The 17621-nt window shown below is 41.7% G+C and overlaps 1 protein-coding gene across 13 annotated transcripts in view; it reads left to right on the forward strand.

The window, feature by feature from the left end:
- The window catches only part of ABCC9 (ATP binding cassette subfamily C member 9), a 71029-nt gene extending 54124 nt beyond the window's left edge, over positions 1 to 16905 (forward strand). For 9 of the 13 annotated variants that reach the window (XM_084206803.1, XM_084206806.1, XM_084206797.1 and 6 more), the window contains 11 exons: positions 1699 to 1801; positions 4037 to 4138; positions 6867 to 6987; positions 7865 to 7995; positions 8578 to 8656; positions 11014 to 11122; positions 11341 to 11444; positions 12171 to 12304; positions 12571 to 12633; positions 14255 to 14434; positions 15214 to 15353. In XM_084206803.1, the coding sequence (XP_084062929.1) occupies positions 1699 to 1801; positions 4037 to 4138; positions 6867 to 6987; positions 7865 to 7995; positions 8578 to 8656; positions 11014 to 11122; positions 11341 to 11444; positions 12171 to 12304; positions 12571 to 12633; positions 14255 to 14392 (1084 nt within the window). In that variant the 3' untranslated portion in view covers positions 14393 to 14434; positions 15214 to 15353. Of the gene's footprint in view, positions 1 to 1698; positions 1802 to 4036; positions 4139 to 6866; positions 6988 to 7864; positions 7996 to 8577; positions 8657 to 11013; positions 11123 to 11340; positions 11445 to 12170; positions 12305 to 12570; positions 12634 to 14254; positions 14435 to 15213 lie in introns of all 13 variants that reach the window. The other 4 variants (XM_084206807.1, XM_084206798.1, XM_084206800.1 and 1 more) reach the window with 2 other exon arrangements.
- Positions 16906 to 17621: the final 716 nt, after the last annotated feature.

Raw genomic sequence — 17621 nt, forward strand, 5'->3', positions numbered from 1 at the left:
CTGATGCATGCTGAGTACTTCTCAAGAGGTTCAGAGTGGCTTTTCATCACCTGAGGAACATTATGAACATGAGGTTATCTCCTGAGGAAGATGAAGGAGCTTAGCATTTTCTGAGTGGTTCAACTCTTTTTTGCTTCACAAAAAGGTAATGTGGGCTTGGATGGAAGAGAGCAGAAGGCACTCGAGGGCACCACAACAATTGAGTTTTTCAGGATTTCTGGTGCTAATCTAAGCCATTTGATTTCTCTGCCTGTGCTCCACTGCCCACCAAACCTGAAGTCTCCTGCATTTATTGTCTGCAAGTTTCTATTTACTGCTGGTGCTGTTAGTCATTCTCTGCAGTTTGGGTTCAGTATGTTCCAGGATAAAACTGAGCAGCTCCTCACATAACTTACCGCAAAGCAGTACAGTTGGATCAGAGAGCAATCTCAGTGACCTTTGCTGTTCATCATCTGACAGGATAAAAGTCTGAAAGTGCCCAGAAGATGAGCTGAACATGGATGAAAACACAGATTGAGTGTGTCAGATTTTCCATTAGGAGAGCAGGAGATTTGCTGCCAGGAAAGCAGATGAGCAGGGTAGTCAGTGCATCCTTATTCCTCCCCACATTGCAGCATTACTGTTACCAGTTGTTCTGGGGAGGTTGCTTGTCATGTTTACAAGCTGTGCAGAGGGAAATAAAATATCAGCAGGAAATAGCAGGGGAAAAAAAGAAAACTTCTGGAAGAACAGATATTAGAGATATTTTCATAGCAGAGCCCCGAGACTTTGAAATGGAAGATAAAACAGACACTGAGCTGCTGACTGAAGTTCAGCTGGTTTAATCAAGTGAGGATATTCACCAGACAATGGACTATGATTTCAGACAAAATGGTTTCCATCTGACTGTGCAAGGCACCATGAATTTAATACACTAGCACCAATAGAGTTTCCCCCTGCCCTCCCAAATGTACCTCAGCTCTTCAGTGCTCTGGCATCCTTGCACTGGTTTTTAAATGTGATGGGCATTGTGTGGGGGAGAGAGGAACAAGTGGCAGTGGAGGTAACACCACTCATTTTTCTAATTTAGAGGTGATCTATAGCTTTCCTTATTGTACTTTCCCAGTTGTTCAGGCAAAGTGTGACTGGCTAAGACAACAGCTGAGCAGAGTAGCTGAAAGGTTTGATTTACAGATCAGACTATATGTCCATATTAGCTGAAACTTTAGGGATGTCACCCCTGTCGAAGAGCCCTGCAGCTGGCCAAGTGACTTCTGAAATCAGACTTAAGCTGACAGGTGAGGCCCCCTGCCCTTGCTAGTGGCCTGTGAGGAGGAGCTGAGGAACCACAGCAGCACTCACCTGTGAGAGGAACAGACTACGATCCACAGCTATGAAAGGTGGATCAGCTCTGGGAAACAAAACCTGTCCCAGCACCCTGGCATTGCAATTTCTTTGACTGGACAGTCTCTGGTCCAAACCCTAGCCCAACAGAATTGCTTGTCAAACAAATCCCAACTCCACGTGTCACTCTGGCTATGGGGAGCTGTGGCAGCAGATGTGTGTTCTTAGGGAAGAGCTTTTAACCCAAACTTCAGCAAAAACAGATGGGCAAAAAGTTTTGGGCTGGGGGGAGGGAAGGCAGAGCAGCATTAATGTTTCACCCTTTTGCGTGTGAGTGCGTAATGTGTTGTAATGTAACAACTTTGGTCTCGGCAGGCACGAAGCCAGATTTAAACAACGTATGCTGGAGCTGACGGACACGAACAACATTGCCTACTTATTTCTGTCAGCTGCCAACAGATGGCTGGAGGTCAGGACGGTACGTTCAGTTTTGTCCCAGCCATGGTTTTGAAACCTTGGAAGCAAACAGAGACTTTGCCTGATGCAGAGAAGATAATAACGAGTATTAATCTCGCGAGGAGATTATACACACAGTTCCTTAAAATAGATCAGGATTGTTATGTTAAACCCGGAGGTTTTTTCAGCTTTCTTGGCCAGGAGTAAGAAAATACAAGTCTGCCTCATCTTCTGCTGCTGTGCTGTCTAGCGTCTGAAGGGAGTGCAAGAACAAACATTTACATAACTTCAAACAAGACTTTCTCTACTACTGTGCAGCATCCACAGACCTGCCACAGCAGGAAATGCTTTCAAGGCAGAATGTGGCTTTTCAGTGGCTTTATGAACTGTGCCATCCTTCTGCCAGGGGTGTTTTAGGCACACTGATCTCCCAGGTCTTGAAGTATCTCTCCAGCAGCTTGGTTAATCCCACAGCTGTAAGCTAAACCCTTGCAGGGCCATACTGTTTGTGGTTTTATTGTGGTTTGATATCATGAAAGATAGCCTAACTAGACTCCAGAAAGAAAATTACAGCAGGGCACAATGCAGCCAGTGACAGTGACATAGGCTCCTGGGTTTTGTGGGGGCTCTCTGTGAGGGACTTTGCTGATCTACAAGGCAATAAAAGGCAAGCAAAGTAACTGTGATTCCCTTATTCATCTGAAACAGAAAGAGCAGTGAATAAACAGAGCAGTGGCCTGATTCTGCTGGACATAAATAGCAACAGGCATGGTTAACCCTCACATCAAAGGCTGTATACTCACCTTCTTTTCCTGTTGGAGCAATGAAGTTATTCTCCATTTTTTATGGTGGCAAAGTTTTCTGTTGTGCTCAAAGCTTTCAGCTCCTTACAGCATCCAAGATCAGCTGAAATTGCTTCCAAATCTAAGACAGATAAATAACAGAGCAACAGCCAATCCTGGAAGAAGCCTGTTAATGTCTCACAGTTTTAGACTTGCGTACATGAAGAATGAATTTGGTCCAAGAATACACTTTGCCTCATCAGAGCATTAGAAATAATGTGGTCTTGCCAAGGAATAGTTCATCTAGCTCTGCCTAATGGCACAGTGGTACTACGACCACCAAAAAGTTTGTGGGATTTAATAGCAGATGTTAAGTCCTGTCCTAGCAGATGATGGAGACTCAAGACCATTATGCTCCATAGGTGTGAGTCAGAGAACCCCAGAATCACAGAATGATTTGGGCTGGGAGGGACCCTAAAGCCCATGCAGTTCCAACCCCTGCTATGGGCAGGGACACTTCCACTATCCCAGGTTATTCAGTTCCTTGTCCAGCCTGGCCTTCTAGAGATGAGGCAGCCACAGCCTCTCTGGTCAACCTGTGCCAGGCCCTCACCACCATCACAGGGAAGAATTTCTTCCTCAGAAAATCTAACTCCCCCCTCAGTCAGTTTGAATCCATTCTTCCCTAAAATTTGAGTCTGTATTCTGCTCATCATTTTTTAGACAGATGAACTAGGCAGTCCTCATTTCAAATCTCAGACAGAAAGATTCCTGATATGGTATTATCAGACAGGAGGAGAAAAATGAATGGAAAATGGGATCCAAAGTAAATGTAATGCATGCAGCAGTGAGAGAATGGGAATACCAACTATATCCCATTAATCAACACCTTGACTCCACAAGATGACATATGGCATATACTTCAAACCTGAGGCAAACATCAAGAAAATGGGTTCCAGCTCCTGCAAAGCTTCTGCCAATAAAACATTTGCATGACCTGTATAGATTCTACCAAAAGCCTTCCTGGACTTTGTGAATCAGTGATACTTCCTTTTTTGAGGAGGCAGACCCATAGTTGAGAAGACCTGAAGGAGAGTGGAGAGAGTGGAATTGATTTGTTTTAGTTGTGGGAATTAGGGGTGACACTATTATGTCCTTCTCATGATTTTTTTTTTAATATGCTTATTAGAATTTTTGATCCCTGCTCTTTTTGGGGTTGGCACCATGGGATGCCTTAGCCCAAATGAATTTGCAGCAATTACTGGCCTATTTCATTAGTGTTCAAAGCAAGTTGCTTTGAGTATTTCAGTTTGGGCATCACAACCATGACCTCTTCCAGGGAAAAAAAGAAACCATAATTAAGGGCTAGGTGTCATTATATAAATAATTCTTGGTAAAGCAGAACTGCTCCACAGGTAAAGAAGTGTTCTGGTTGCTGCATTTTTTCCTTTTTGTCCCCCTGTCTCTCCTTCCAGGATTATCTGGGGGCTTGTATTGTCCTGACTGCTGCTGTCACTTCCATCACCGAAGGGCCACACTCGGGGTTCGTGGGGCTGGGTCTCCTGTATGCTCTGACGGTACGTGCCAAGGCCAAGTGTAAGAATTTCCAGACCAACACATTAATTTTATAATATTTTTATGTGTACACTGTCATCTCCCAGCCTTCTTAATCTTGAAAAAAAAAAAGAATCCTGCAAATAATGGACTCAAGCCAAAGTTGAGAGAGTTCAGGGCAACTTGGACTTGCTTCAGGTTTTATGAGCCAATTAAAAAAACACAACCATTCCCAGGCCCTGTGTGCTCCCAAGTGGAGCAGGAAAATTAAAAATGCGTAAGAGGACCTGCTGTGCACTCTGTTTTGTACAACACAGTGCTGTTTCCACCTCTACATGGCAAAACCTGCCAGGAAATACAGATTGTCATCATCTGGGTAATCTTTAACCAAAGACCAAGTAAAACAATTGCTGAAGAAACAGAATTATCGGTTTTGCCCTTGGAGGGAAATTACTGAGATGCCCAAGATTGTCCATGCAATTATGAATGGATTTGGGAATTGGGACATTTGTGGGCATGGTTCATCATGCCAGGTAGCAGCAGGCATGCAAAGGAGATGGACTTAGGGATGACAAGGTTGCAGTGGTCCAGTAGCTGGTTCAATCTGCCACTGCCATTGGCAGTGAGGAGAAGGAACAGTATTTTGGTGCACCTGGCTGCAAGAGAGGCTGAGTGTTCATCATGACCACAGAGTGAATGACAATCACCACAGAGAGTAAAGTGTTCATGAATTAAGCATGAGAGTTGGGACAAAATATTACCATGAATGAACCATGAGAGTGGGGACAAAGGCAGGATGATGATAATGGCAGGAAGAACTTTGACCTTTTGGCATAGCAAAAATCTGTCTGCTTTGAAGCACTGCTGTGAGGAAGGGATAAAGGTGTGGGTCTAACCCTGAGATCTGGCTTTGCACGTAAATGCTGGTGAGCCCATGGCTACAACAGAAAGTGCTCAGCAGCTGCCTTAGGGAGACCTTAGATCCCCTCTGTGCTGCTGTTGCAACAGTGTGAGAATCTGTCAACAACTGAAAATCAGTCCCAGGGCTTCAGCTTCACTCTGAAAACATTCCTGGTAATGCTGCTTCGTTAGCAGGGATCTGGAAGCGCCAGGATGTCTGCATCATCCTCGGCTTTGTTTTTAGCCTGTGTTTGCACACAGTTCATTGGTGTGAAATAGGCATGTGCTGAAGTCTGGCACAAGAGGTGAAGAACAGCTTCAGGCACCACAATAACCCTGATGAACTTTTGAAGGCAGCTGGCATAGTTTGTTTTTTTTTAATAATTACTCTTTGCAGCTGAGAGAGAGCTGATATTTGGACCTAGATGAGAGCAAACTGTTTGTACTGAGGTTGTGTTTACAGTGGACATCCTGAATTTATTCTCTCCTCTTTTATAAACACTTACAACTCCTTTGCACAACTGTGATGAAGCCTGAGGTAATGGGCAGAGTTTTGGGTGCCAGGTTGTGTTATCAAATCTGCCAGATCTAGGATAGCAGCCCGCCATTGCAAGCAACAGTGTTTTGCTTATCTGCAAATTTTCCCATTTCTGTAACTTCCTAACTTAAAAGCTGGACACCAAATAAGCAGGTATCGAACATAAAGGAGAGAATACCCCATCAAGAACTCCAGCTTAAGGATAAAGCAAGCAGCCAAGTCCTCTAAATTAACCACAATTTTTGCTGAACCTCATTGAAAATTATTTACTGTTTGATTACTGCATCAATATTAGGTTAGTGGTAAAGAAGTGAGACTGGGGGATTTATTCTTAATAAAGTCGTTGTTTGGCATTCACCAGAAAAAAAGGCAAAGCCTTTCTCTGAATATGTTTGCGTATAGGGGGGTTTTATTTGTAAGTTTCTAAAACTTCATTCACGTACATAAAATATCTCAAGTTTTAAAGATTCTTGGCAGTCAACTCTCCCTAATAAGATCAGTTCTTCTTTTTTACAGAAGCACCTAAATACAGACTTAGGAAACAGATTTACAATTTTCAGCCTTAAACAGTAAATCCTGCCTAGAAAAGCGTTTTTCTAAGCCACTGAGTATTGTTAGAGAACTAATAATCAACTATTATCTACTAAAAGTAATACCTTTAGTACTGATTTAACTATTGATAAAATCTTTTTCATTACAAATGAGAATAAAAACCAGGAAGGAAATATTGATGAACAGATAACACTTTTTTCCTCTCATATATTTCTATGCTAAAAACTTCTCATATTTTCCACAGAGAGAAATGGATTATCTAAATATATAGAAATTAAATTATAATAAAATCTTTTCAATATATTTGCAAATAGTGAACTTTCTTAATCTTTAGTTGCAGTTTTTGAAAGATTAGAATATACATAATAGAAAATATTTCAAAACAGCACTTTCAATTTTGATTTTTTTTCTGTGTTTGTGTGCTTAAAGAAGACACATTTCAGTGCTGATTATTAGATCTTGAAAACAAGAGATTCCCTCAATCAGTCAAAGTTTAGGTACAACTTTTCCATACTTCTTCAAAAAACAAGGATGAGAATACCAAGCATGAATATGCTGTTTTAGGGCTAATTGTGTTGGAGTATGACTGGCTTCTTATGGATTTGATGCTGTTGCACTAAGTCTTGAACTGCTGTCATGTTAAAGAGACCCACTGTGTTGAGTCAGGACAAGGAGTTTCACAAATCCAACCTTTATTTCCAGATGGGTAGATGAACAGAAAGAAGGCTGAACCCTCTCCTTGTTTTCATTTTGTGATGCAGATAACCAACTACCTGAACTGGGTAGTGAGGAATCTGGCTGATCTGGAAGTGCAGATGGGTGCAGTGAAAAAAGTACACAGCTTCCTGAACATGGAGTCGGAGAACTACGAAGGCTACCTGGGTATTGCTCTTAATCTTTTTGGGGCTTTACATGGTAGACTCAGTTATGCAAAATGTACATACCTCTCTGGCTAAAATCTGTTCTCGCAGTCAACATGAAAAAAAATCCTATCAAATGCCAGGGAGACAGAGCAGAACTCTGTAGTACAATCAATAATACCATGTTTATAAATGAGATGAGCAAAACATCCATGTAAGGTATTTAGAAAACAAAAACAAGGATAAAAAAGTGAAACGTCACATGCTTCAAAATCTCTGATCTTTCTAGCAGATGGGGACTAAAGATAGGGCCACGTTGGCAAGCAGACCTCAGCAACTCTTCTCTGAGCTGCACATTGAAATTTGTGCTCCACACACTTCAAATTGGCCTTGATTGCTATTTCAGAAGTGGTTGAAGGGCAAGAAATGGCTCATAGGTCAAGAAACTTCCCTGGAAAGCCAAGCTCCTTAGTCCAGAGACAAAACCTGCTGTGTATTCACAAATCAGGATGAAACAAGAGCTGTGATAATGTCAACAGCTCACGCTGTGTGGCCGTAACAACTTCCTTCCTCAGGCTGCCCTTCCTGTGCCGGTCACTGTCCCAAGGCCACGCTAACACTGCCCTGACACTGTGTTCTCCGCTCCTTTGGCTTCTCCCTCTTGCAGTGCCAAGAGACACTTCAGGATCTGCCCTCTCTCCCTGCATGTGGAGATCTGGAAGGCAAATGCCTGCCAGGCAATTCCCAGCTCAGCCTCCCCTTGGCAGGGAACTGGAACTCTATATCTCCAGTGGCTTAAAGGAAGGTGCCCAGGCAGGAGAGAGGGGGAAAGGTGACTGTTGTAAAGGGTGACCCTCTGGCAGCAGTCATTTCAGTTTGTTTTTCTGTAACTATTTCAGATCCCTCTCAAGTCCCCAAAGACTGGCCCCAGGAGGGGGAAATCAAGATTGAAAATTTGTGTGTTCGCTATGAAAACAACCTGAAGCCTGTTCTGAAGCATGTGAAGGCCTATATCAAACCAGGACAAAAGGTACTATGTCCAGCAATTGCCCATCATACTCATTCTGGTGCAGATCCTTCATTACTGAGCTTTCCTTTCTGAAGTTCCAGAAGAACAAGATTAACAACTTGCATTGTCAGATATATACAGTCCTCTCTGAGGTCCCTGGGCACAGATAAAAAACTTTCACTGATAAAAGCTTATTCTTGGCTGGGAGCAATTTTTCTTCTGGCTATCCCATGTCTTTCCAAGTCCATTTTCCTTGCATAAAAATAAGTCTAAATGGCAGATAAATTAAAAGGACATCAGACTGAACTGTGTAAAAACACAAGAGTATCTCACATTTCAGCATAGAGTGTCATTGACATCCATGTCAAAATGCTGAAATGCTCCCAGGACAAGTCCTTGTGATGAGGGGCAGAAGAGGGGAGTATGCTCACTGTGCTGTTTTGTGTTTTCCCTGGTGTGCCACCTGCCTTTGGGAAGGACCTTTCTTCTCACCAGTAGCAGAATCCAGTGCAGCTTTCCCAAAAGAACTGCAGGTGTAAGTAATGAGCAAGGAGTAAGTGAGTAAGTACTCTGTGAGTAAGTGACATCCTCCATTTTTTGCAGGTTGGGATCTGTGGTCGCACTGGTAGCGGCAAGTCCTCCCTGTCCTTGGCGTTCTTCAGAATGGTGGATATTTTTGATGGTCAGTTTTCCCTGGAATATGTTGTCATTCCTCAACTGCTCCCCCCTTATTTCCTCAGAAGAAGCAAGAAGCCTTTTTGGTAGTTTATAACCTGGTTCTCTGGCTCAGAAGATATTTGATTAGAAGTGTTATGCCTGATCCTTCAAAGTACAAAGTGCCCTATTGTGAATAGCACTTGGTTCTTCCAGGAAATGTTGTACACAGATTATATTTCTAATTTTAAAAAATGCATATGATCTGAGAAAACAATATGCAATTTTTGAGACAGGGCAAAAAATATGTAACTCTCTGGAGTGTCTTAATGTTTCCTAAAGAATAACTACATTAACTCATTATAGCTGTCAAAATATTAGCAGAGTAGAAACTAGAACTCAACAAGTCCATTCCCTTGATTTTTTTTTATTTTATTGTGCTTTCCCACATCTGCAGCAGAATCTGACTCAAGGGGTGCAAATATATCACTATGTTTTCACTCCTGCAGCATTTACCTGTCCCAGTTAATTGGCATGGACTGCTTTTCAGCATTTATAACACAGATACATGTGTGCTTTTGAGGGAATATAGAAAACCACTAGAAAGACATTTTTTTGTTTCAAAGATTTCCATGTTTCTAACTTAGCCATTGTGCACGGAATGTTTGCCAGGGAAAGTCCAGTAGGATGTGGGAGGATAAGTGAATCTGATGCAGCTAATACTTGCTTTTGTTGTGGTTCTGTGCCTATACGTGTCTATGGTCACGGGCTTCTGATTCATGACCATGATTCCTAGATATATAAATATTGCAAAGAAATAATAAGCATGCTTATGGCCAGCTTGAAGTTTCCTTCTACTTAAGTCTTCTTTCTGTATATTTTCTTTGTCTGCTTCTCCCATATCCCTGATTTTTCCCAATGGGAACATCTAAGCCTTTTCTAATCAAGCTCTGTTTATCCTTTGTGCACATCCCTGTCCCAGCTGGACCCATATTTGGCCTCCATGCTGATCCACTTCTGGGTGGGGTCCTGACTCTAATAAAAGTTACATAATAAGATTTCTAATAACTTTACTAGAATTTCATTCATTCAGCAAAATTTCATTCATGCTGTTCCTTAGGTTTTCATTATCCTCCTAAATTTTTATCTGTTCTATTTTATTTTCCTACTTTTGCTTTGTTCTTAAGTGTTTCCCTTCTCTTGCCCGATGTTCAAACAACCTCTCATTTCTCTTGTGTCTTGCTTGACCACCCCTCAATCCTTTCCCAGTTTCCCAACTCCCCTCAAATTTAATTTTTCCCTTAGGTTCTCTCATCTTCTCTTTTCCTTGAGCACCCTGGCTTCTATCAAATATGCACTTCCCTATTCCCCAGGCATGCCATATTAATTTTTCCCTCCTTATTCTACCTCATCTTCTGCTAACCCACTCTAATATTCTTGTTTGTGAAGGAAAGGAATTGCTTAAGTTTTTGCAACCACCAGTGTCTTAAGCAGAAGTCCTATAACCTGATTTGGATTTTCTTGAAGAGTGAAAATAAATGGACTTTGCACCTTACAGATAAAATCTTGATACTTCTGGCCATATAGTAAAAGCATAAAACCACAATAATAGAAGTAGTCCAGCTAGGGGGGCAATGAAATCTTCCACTGGAACAGGGTCCCAGAGAACAACCTACAAAATGCAGTATCGTGACAATGGGAATGACAGAAGGGACACATGTACAAAGCTCTGAATATCCATGTGCCTGCTACTTCACGGTTAAGTTCTCACTGCTGGGAGAGAGAACTGATGAAATGAATGTTACATCCCAGTAAGGAGTGCAGCTGCCCAGTGAAGCAATCCACATGAAAACTGCAGAAGTGCCTGATGGAAATAGCCTTTACCATATCCTTATCCAGTTTGCCTTGGCCCATCCCTTCCCTGTCATCTCCAACCCCCAGTATACATGCATGTATTATGCAAAAGAAATTGTGCTCCTTCTCAAAGGAAATATCTTCAGCAACTGTTGAATTCAAGGGGAACAAAGAAAGGCACAGCAACAAAGTTGCTCTTGTTCTTGCTCTGTTTGGCTGTAATTGACCCATAATAAATTATCCTTCTGATGCTATCATTAGTCACACAGAAGGGAAGACATGTAATTTCCTTTACAGGAGGGTGGAGGGAAGAAAAAGAGCAAGGTGGCAGTGTCACTAATAAACTGGGACATCCTGGCTTGTGTAATTAGATACATTCACCTTCCCCGTGTGTCTGACTGTGCTGAGAGCTCACAGTGTCCCATGATCTAGAGACCAGCCCAGAGGGGCTGTTCCACCCTTCCACCTGCTACCTGCGGATCACGTGCTTTGTGCAATTCCCTCAGGTGTTCTGTGTGTTCTTTGACACAGGGAGGATAGTGATTGATGGGATAGACATCAGCAAACTGCCTCTGCACACGCTCCGGTCCCGGCTCTCCATCATCCTCCAGGACCCAATCCTGTTCAGTGGCTCCATCCGGTAGGTGTATGCCATCAGGGGGTGGCAGGCAGCATTGCACAGCCTGCCTGTCATGGGAGCTGGGGGACAGGAGAAGATGGAACAGCCAAGGAACCTTTCTAGCTCAGTCCAATCCATCTGCACAGCCTGCCAAGCGACACACAATGCCAGGGTATTAATTTGCAGAAAACCTGCAAGTAATTGCAGTAACGAGACTCCTGTTATGGTTTTCTTTTCAGCTTTAATTTGGATCCCGAATGCAAGTGCACTGATGACAGACTCTGGGAAGCTCTGGAGATTGCTCAGTTGAAGAATATGGTCAAGTCATTGCCAGGAGGCCTTGGTATGTCTGAACCAATCTCTGGATCATGTGCCAATAATGGAATCATGCATGCACACAGATAAACTGATCCATCCCATCTGACACTCTGGATCATCTTATAGAAGTGCCAGACACTCTTCATAGTAGAGAGAATATTTTTATTGAAAAGCTGAAGAATAGTTTGGTTTCCCATGCACTGTGGAAAAATCTCACAATGCCTCAGCATCATGGTGTGATTCTTGGGGCTGTCCTGGGTAGGGCCAGGAGTTGGATTTTGGTGATCTTGTGGGCTCCTTCCAGCTTAGGATATTCTATGATTCTATAATCATGGTGTGATAATTTGTAAGGAGAAAAAAGAACAATTTTACCTCCTTTAGCAGAACCTGGCTCTACAAGCAGTATTGTAAACTCTAGCAGAGCATTTTTCTTACCATTTCAGATCCATTTGATGAAGGAAATTCACATATTTATTTCCATATTAAGTATATTTCATATTACTAAGATATTACCCTGCAGCCTACCATATTTTCTAACAATTTGTGCCAACTGTTTGTTTAGTGATATATTTCTCCTTTCCCAAGAGGCTGTGCTCATTTTTCTTGGTATCCCTCCATCCCACTGGTCAGTCAAGGTTATGGTTATTGGCTTTTATGGGGATTTTGCTTGGCCCTGGAATAGCGCACAAGCAGAGCTCTCAGGGGCAGCATTTCAGAGGTGCAATGTTCACAGGAACTGGTTTTGTTACAGATGCCATGGTCACAGAAGGAGGGGAAAACTTCAGTGTGGGGCAAAGGCAGCTCTTCTGTCTGGCCCGAGCCTTTGTCCGCAAGAGCAGCATCCTCATCATGGATGAAGCCACAGCATCTATTGACATGGCCACAGTGAGTACAGCAATTAGCTAATTAAGGATCTACCAGGAGAAAGGCATCTTCCCCAAGTGTCAGCCATGAAGTGTGAGATCTCTGTAGCAGAAAAAGCTGGCAGTGTTTTTGTTTCTCAGGATAAAATGAAATGCTTTAGAGGAACCCTGCTTTCACAGGAGTGACATTCTCCTGCTGGGAAAGAGATAGTGTGGAATATGCTTAAAAACATGTGAATTAGAATGTAACAGGATGAAGTAACTGGAGTGAGCCTTTTCCTCTGACAGGAAAACATCTTGCAGAAGGTTGTGATGACTGCCTTTGCCGACCGCACTGTTGTAACAATAGCGGTAAGTATTAAGCCAGAAAAAGCTCTTTTGTTCTCATTCCTCAGGCTGTCAACCTTGCCCTTCACCAGTCAAACACCACTGTATAAAACTAAAAGCATCACAAAATAGAACTAAACTCTGAGGCCAGAATATTCCCATGATACCAGAACAAGCCAGACACCTACTACCAACCTGAAATTTTGCAGTAAATGCTGTCTTGCTATCAAACTAAAACACTTGGATCTGAACAAAGACTTTACAGGGAACTTCAGCATCTGCACTGTCTCCAATAAAATCTGAAGTCATTCTCACTAAAAAATTGAAAGCAAATGCATGGTTTGAACCATTATTGAAAGTTGCATCAAAATCTAGTTTGAATTTTGCCTCTGAAGGCTATGTGTGTAGTGCCTACAAACACAGCACAAATTTATGAGTTGAGATTTCATAATATTCTTGATGTGGTTTCTCAAGCTGGGTTATCTTTTCTCCCTTTTGGAATAAAAAGCGGGGATTACAATAAAAGTTTTAAAAACTGGAATTGATGCCTAAAGAGGCTACCAGAGGCTAGACAGTGTTAAAGAATAAGACAGATATTTATTAAAAAAGCCTGTTAAAGAATAAGACAGATATTTATTAAAAAGGCCTTCAAAGGATACACTTTGAGCAGTACAAGAGCCTGGCCATGGCTCCACCCAAGATGGACATCATGTCACGAGTTTTCACACTTTTATAAGTTTCGGTCTATTTACATATTTGGGTTAATTGTCCAGTAACGGCTTCAGGTTATGCAGTCCATCCTCCCAGATTGCTCTCCTCAATTCGCCGCTGTTTGTACTTTTGGGGCCTGAAGCTGCAACGGTGTCCTCATCCTCACTTTTCAGGCTGGAAATGGATTGTTTCATCTGACTAAACTGTGAAGAGAACTTGCTAACACTTTATATGAAGTTCAGAGTTACACACCAAGGCAGTATAGAATCTGGAATATATGAAAGCTAAAACTTAAGGCTACAGAATCAATGGGAATTAACCCCCAGAATAATACCTTTTCAGCTAGGGGTTTGTGATGTTCTTTCCCATTTTCCTGCCATTTCTAGTGCCCAAAAGTTCCCTATATCCATACATGTTCATACATACACATGCATAGACATGTGGTGGACACCATTAAGAATATTTCCACCTGTGACAGCAGCATTAGTCAACAAACAGAGGTTTTTTACACGAGATAAATACATGTTTCAACAGCTGTTTCATTTGCCTTGTCTGGAATCCTTGTCTGGAATCTGGAGTCCTGTGGTTAAAGATTACAGTCAGGCTTCCTGGACTCTGATTTCAAGCCTGTCATCGAGTAGTTTGTGTCAGGCAAGCCACTTAACCCAGCTCATTTACAATGTGCTCCAAGGTTCTTGGCTGTGTAAATGCTGAAGATTCTGGTGGTGAGATTGTTGTCCTTCAGTTCCATGCTTGTTGTCCTTCTGGCTGGAATCTCACTTTTCTTTGGCTTTGCCTTTCCAAAGTCAGTGTCTCAAGTGAAACAGCACTCATTAATATTTAGCTTTCCTCATGGAGCTGGCTTCATTCCTTCCTTTCCTCATTCACAGCTGATCCTTCCTTCACCCACCTGTTTTTCTGTTCTTTTTTCCAGCATCGCGTGTCCCACATCTTGGACGCCAATATTGTCCTAGTCCTTTCTGAGGGCTTTCTAGTTGAATGTGACACTGCCTCAAACTTACTCCTCAAAGAGGACGGCCTGTTCACCACTTTGGTGAAGACTCACAAGTAGACTCTCTCAGTCCACACTGTCCACAGGACTTCTGGCTCTTTGGTAGTTATTTTTACCTCTTTAGTTTCCTTTCACGCTGCTTCCTTTCTACTGCACAGCTTCTGAGAGGACAGTGCAAAAAGGTGTTTCTTGTGTGGTTCCTGGGTTTGTTTAATTTCATGATTATTTATGTGGATCATATGTAAATCTTAGACATGCAGCTGACACTGAAACTACCATGTCAAGGGAATCCAACCCATGAAGTGATTTCTGACTTTCAGCCTTTTTAGTGAAATTTCACACTTTTAAGAGTTCATCCAATCTATACCTGACTGGCTGTATTCATATGGCATTGAAATTAAGCTCAAATTGGTTTCAAACCTATAGCCTATGGTATTAAACTGTTGCCTGGAGTACACTCAAATTAAATCTTAGAGGGATTTACAGAAGGCAATAGCCCAGGAATGCCCTGAGGTAGATGGAGAGCAGACTGCTGGGGTGCAGAGAACAGGGAGCAGAGCAGTATGCTAAGCCACCTGACAATGCAGGATGCTTCTCATCCCTATTTCCCACAGGGGAAGATGTATTTCAGTGGTGCCATAGGATTTACTCCAACAGCTGTGTTGTCCATAATAGCAAAAAGTGAAGTTCATGTTTAAGTATTTTCAGGCTTGGTGGCAGAGGCTGTAATGTAATTGAAGGTCTCTTTAGGTTAAAGTAAAAGGATCTATTCCAAATATCACTGTAAACAAGGAGAGCCTTTCCCTGGTGGGTTTGCCTTGCATGAGGCCCATTAGAGAAAATTATCCAAATGAAAACCTGTTTGCTTTCCTTCATGGCAGCACCGGGTTCACACCATCCTCACTGCAGACCTGGTCATCGTCATGAAGCGAGGGAACATTCTGGAATATGATACTCCTGAGAACCTGCTTTCCCAGGAAGATGGCATCTTCGCTTCCTTTGTCCGGGCTGATATGTGAACAGCCACACAATGCATTTTAACAGCTTATTTTTAAACAGATGAAATGCAAATATTTTCTACTCAGTGTAACATCACTTTTACCTTTTCTGTTTTGTTTTGTTTTTTAGAGCTTCTTTCTTCACACTTCCATCTTCCAAAATAATAAAGCCTATGTATATATGTATGCCTTGAAGCAATAAAAATGTCACTTTATTCAAAGCTATTAAACTTCACACACACGTGCACACACACACACACATACTTGCACACATGGAGGGAGAAGTTTTTACTTCCTGAGAATTTGGCATTTTCCTTAGACTTTTTATTAACTTTATTTTTGCTTAAAGAGAAAAAAAGAATGCACTGATCTTATAAACTGCATATGTTATGCTGGAACCAGCAATCAAATCGTGCAGTTTGTCAAGGAAGCAAGAGGTTCCCCAGATGCATTCTGTCCCCAGAGGGAAAAATTAGGAAAAACATCCAAGCCCATAACACTTGGGGCAATCTGCTGCATTCCAAAGGCATAAACTTTGCTCTCCAAGTTGAAGCAGAGGGGCAGTGAATGAGGGAAAAGAATTTCATCAGGAATAAGGACATTCTTCCTGTCCTTCGCTTTGGTAAGCACACTTCAGTCGTGACAGAACTATTTTCAGTGCAACAATGGTTTATTCGTACAGTCAGTTCCTAAATCCATATTAATTCTTCCAACTTTCACTAAAGATTCAAATCATCCTGTGATTATGCATGCTTTGATAGGCTTATAGAGGAATTTTGTACAGTATCTCAAGACTTTGTATTAAAATTGATCTGAATTTATAAACTTGATATTAGCCCATCCTTTAATCCTCTACTAAAATATTCTGCTTAAAATGGCATGTAATTAGCCAACCACTAATTATTTTATAGGTCTTTAGTCCTTCATGTTGGGGACAACTTTTATTTTCCTTTATGTATTTGTGGCCTACCTCTAAATCAGATCTAGTGCAAGGAGGTGTGATTTTCAAATAATTGCTATATCCCCAAGAATATAGATGAAGTTAGACACATATTTACATCAGGCAGCTTTGCAAAGGTTGTCTGCACCTGACTTTCATACATAGTTTGATCCTGACCCATGGGCAGTAAACACCCAGAAGGAGTTTCACAGGCATAGTTTCAAAGGTACGCTTGAGAGATCAGCTTCACTGGTAATATTCAAGGTGATTCTTATTCACCTGCTGCTACAACATTCAGGAGGACCACTAAGTGCACTTAAGCCTCTTTATAGTGCGTTAAAATAACATAAGGTGCAGCATTTGCCCCCTCGCAAAAAAAAAGCACAGCAATTTTGGAGAGGTTGTAGGACTTGAAATTGGGCTTCCATTTAGTCTCACAGTGTAAAAAATGATACAGTGGTTTATCTTTTTAAATTGATTTTTGGAAGTTTTTATTTTCTCTGAATTATTGAAAATAAAAGCTGTGTGACACAACTAAACAAAAGAGTTCAGTCTTGAACATTTTATGAGGGGAAGTACTTCTGTGATTTCCCTGTCTACCGCTGTGAAAGCATTTTTGTTCTTTTATGGATTAATTCCCCATGCTGACCTTTGTCATTCAAATAAAATACATTTTAAAAAAGCAGATGCCTGCAGCAGAAGCACATATTGTTATCCAAATTTCATGGCCAAAAGGCCAAAATTATTCTTGATTTAATTTAATTGTCTTCAGTGAAAAGATAATTGGATTCCCTGGTGTCAGACTGGATATAAAGATGAAGAACAAAAAGTTTGGTTGATCTGTGTGTCTTTGATAACAATGTAATCCTGATTTATTTTAAGTGGTGCCAGCCAGATCAATGAGATCCCTGTTCCCACTGCATTAAAAGGTTGCCATGGGCCTGGGACAGTGTCTTGTAATACTTAAGAGGGGCCAATATTAGCACCTCTTTTCTCTTAGCTTTGTCCCAGAGCCATTACAGGTGTGAGAAGCACCTTCTTTGCTCACCCCCGGCTTTAGAAGTGAACTCTGCTTATTAAATAGGTGGAAAAGAAAATAGATATGTGAGGAAAGGAACGTGTGATGGGGTGAGAGAACCTCATCATGCTCCATTTGTTTGGAGGGAGGACTGCAGGAATATTGGCCTGTGTTAGATTCACCATGGCTGAAGCATTGGGTGACTGCTGCAGCGTGTCCCACTGCTGCCCAGCAGGTTTTAAAGCACAATCCCATTTCTAAAGCATTAATCCTATTCAACATACACAAATCTTACAAGATAACAAACATAAACCACCTGCTGCAGACACAGGA

This window comes from Fringilla coelebs (genome assembly GCF_963513975.1).
Source record: "Fringilla coelebs genome assembly, chromosome: 5".
In the NCBI taxonomy this organism is placed as follows: domain Eukaryota; kingdom Metazoa; phylum Chordata; class Aves; order Passeriformes; family Fringillidae; genus Fringilla; species Fringilla coelebs.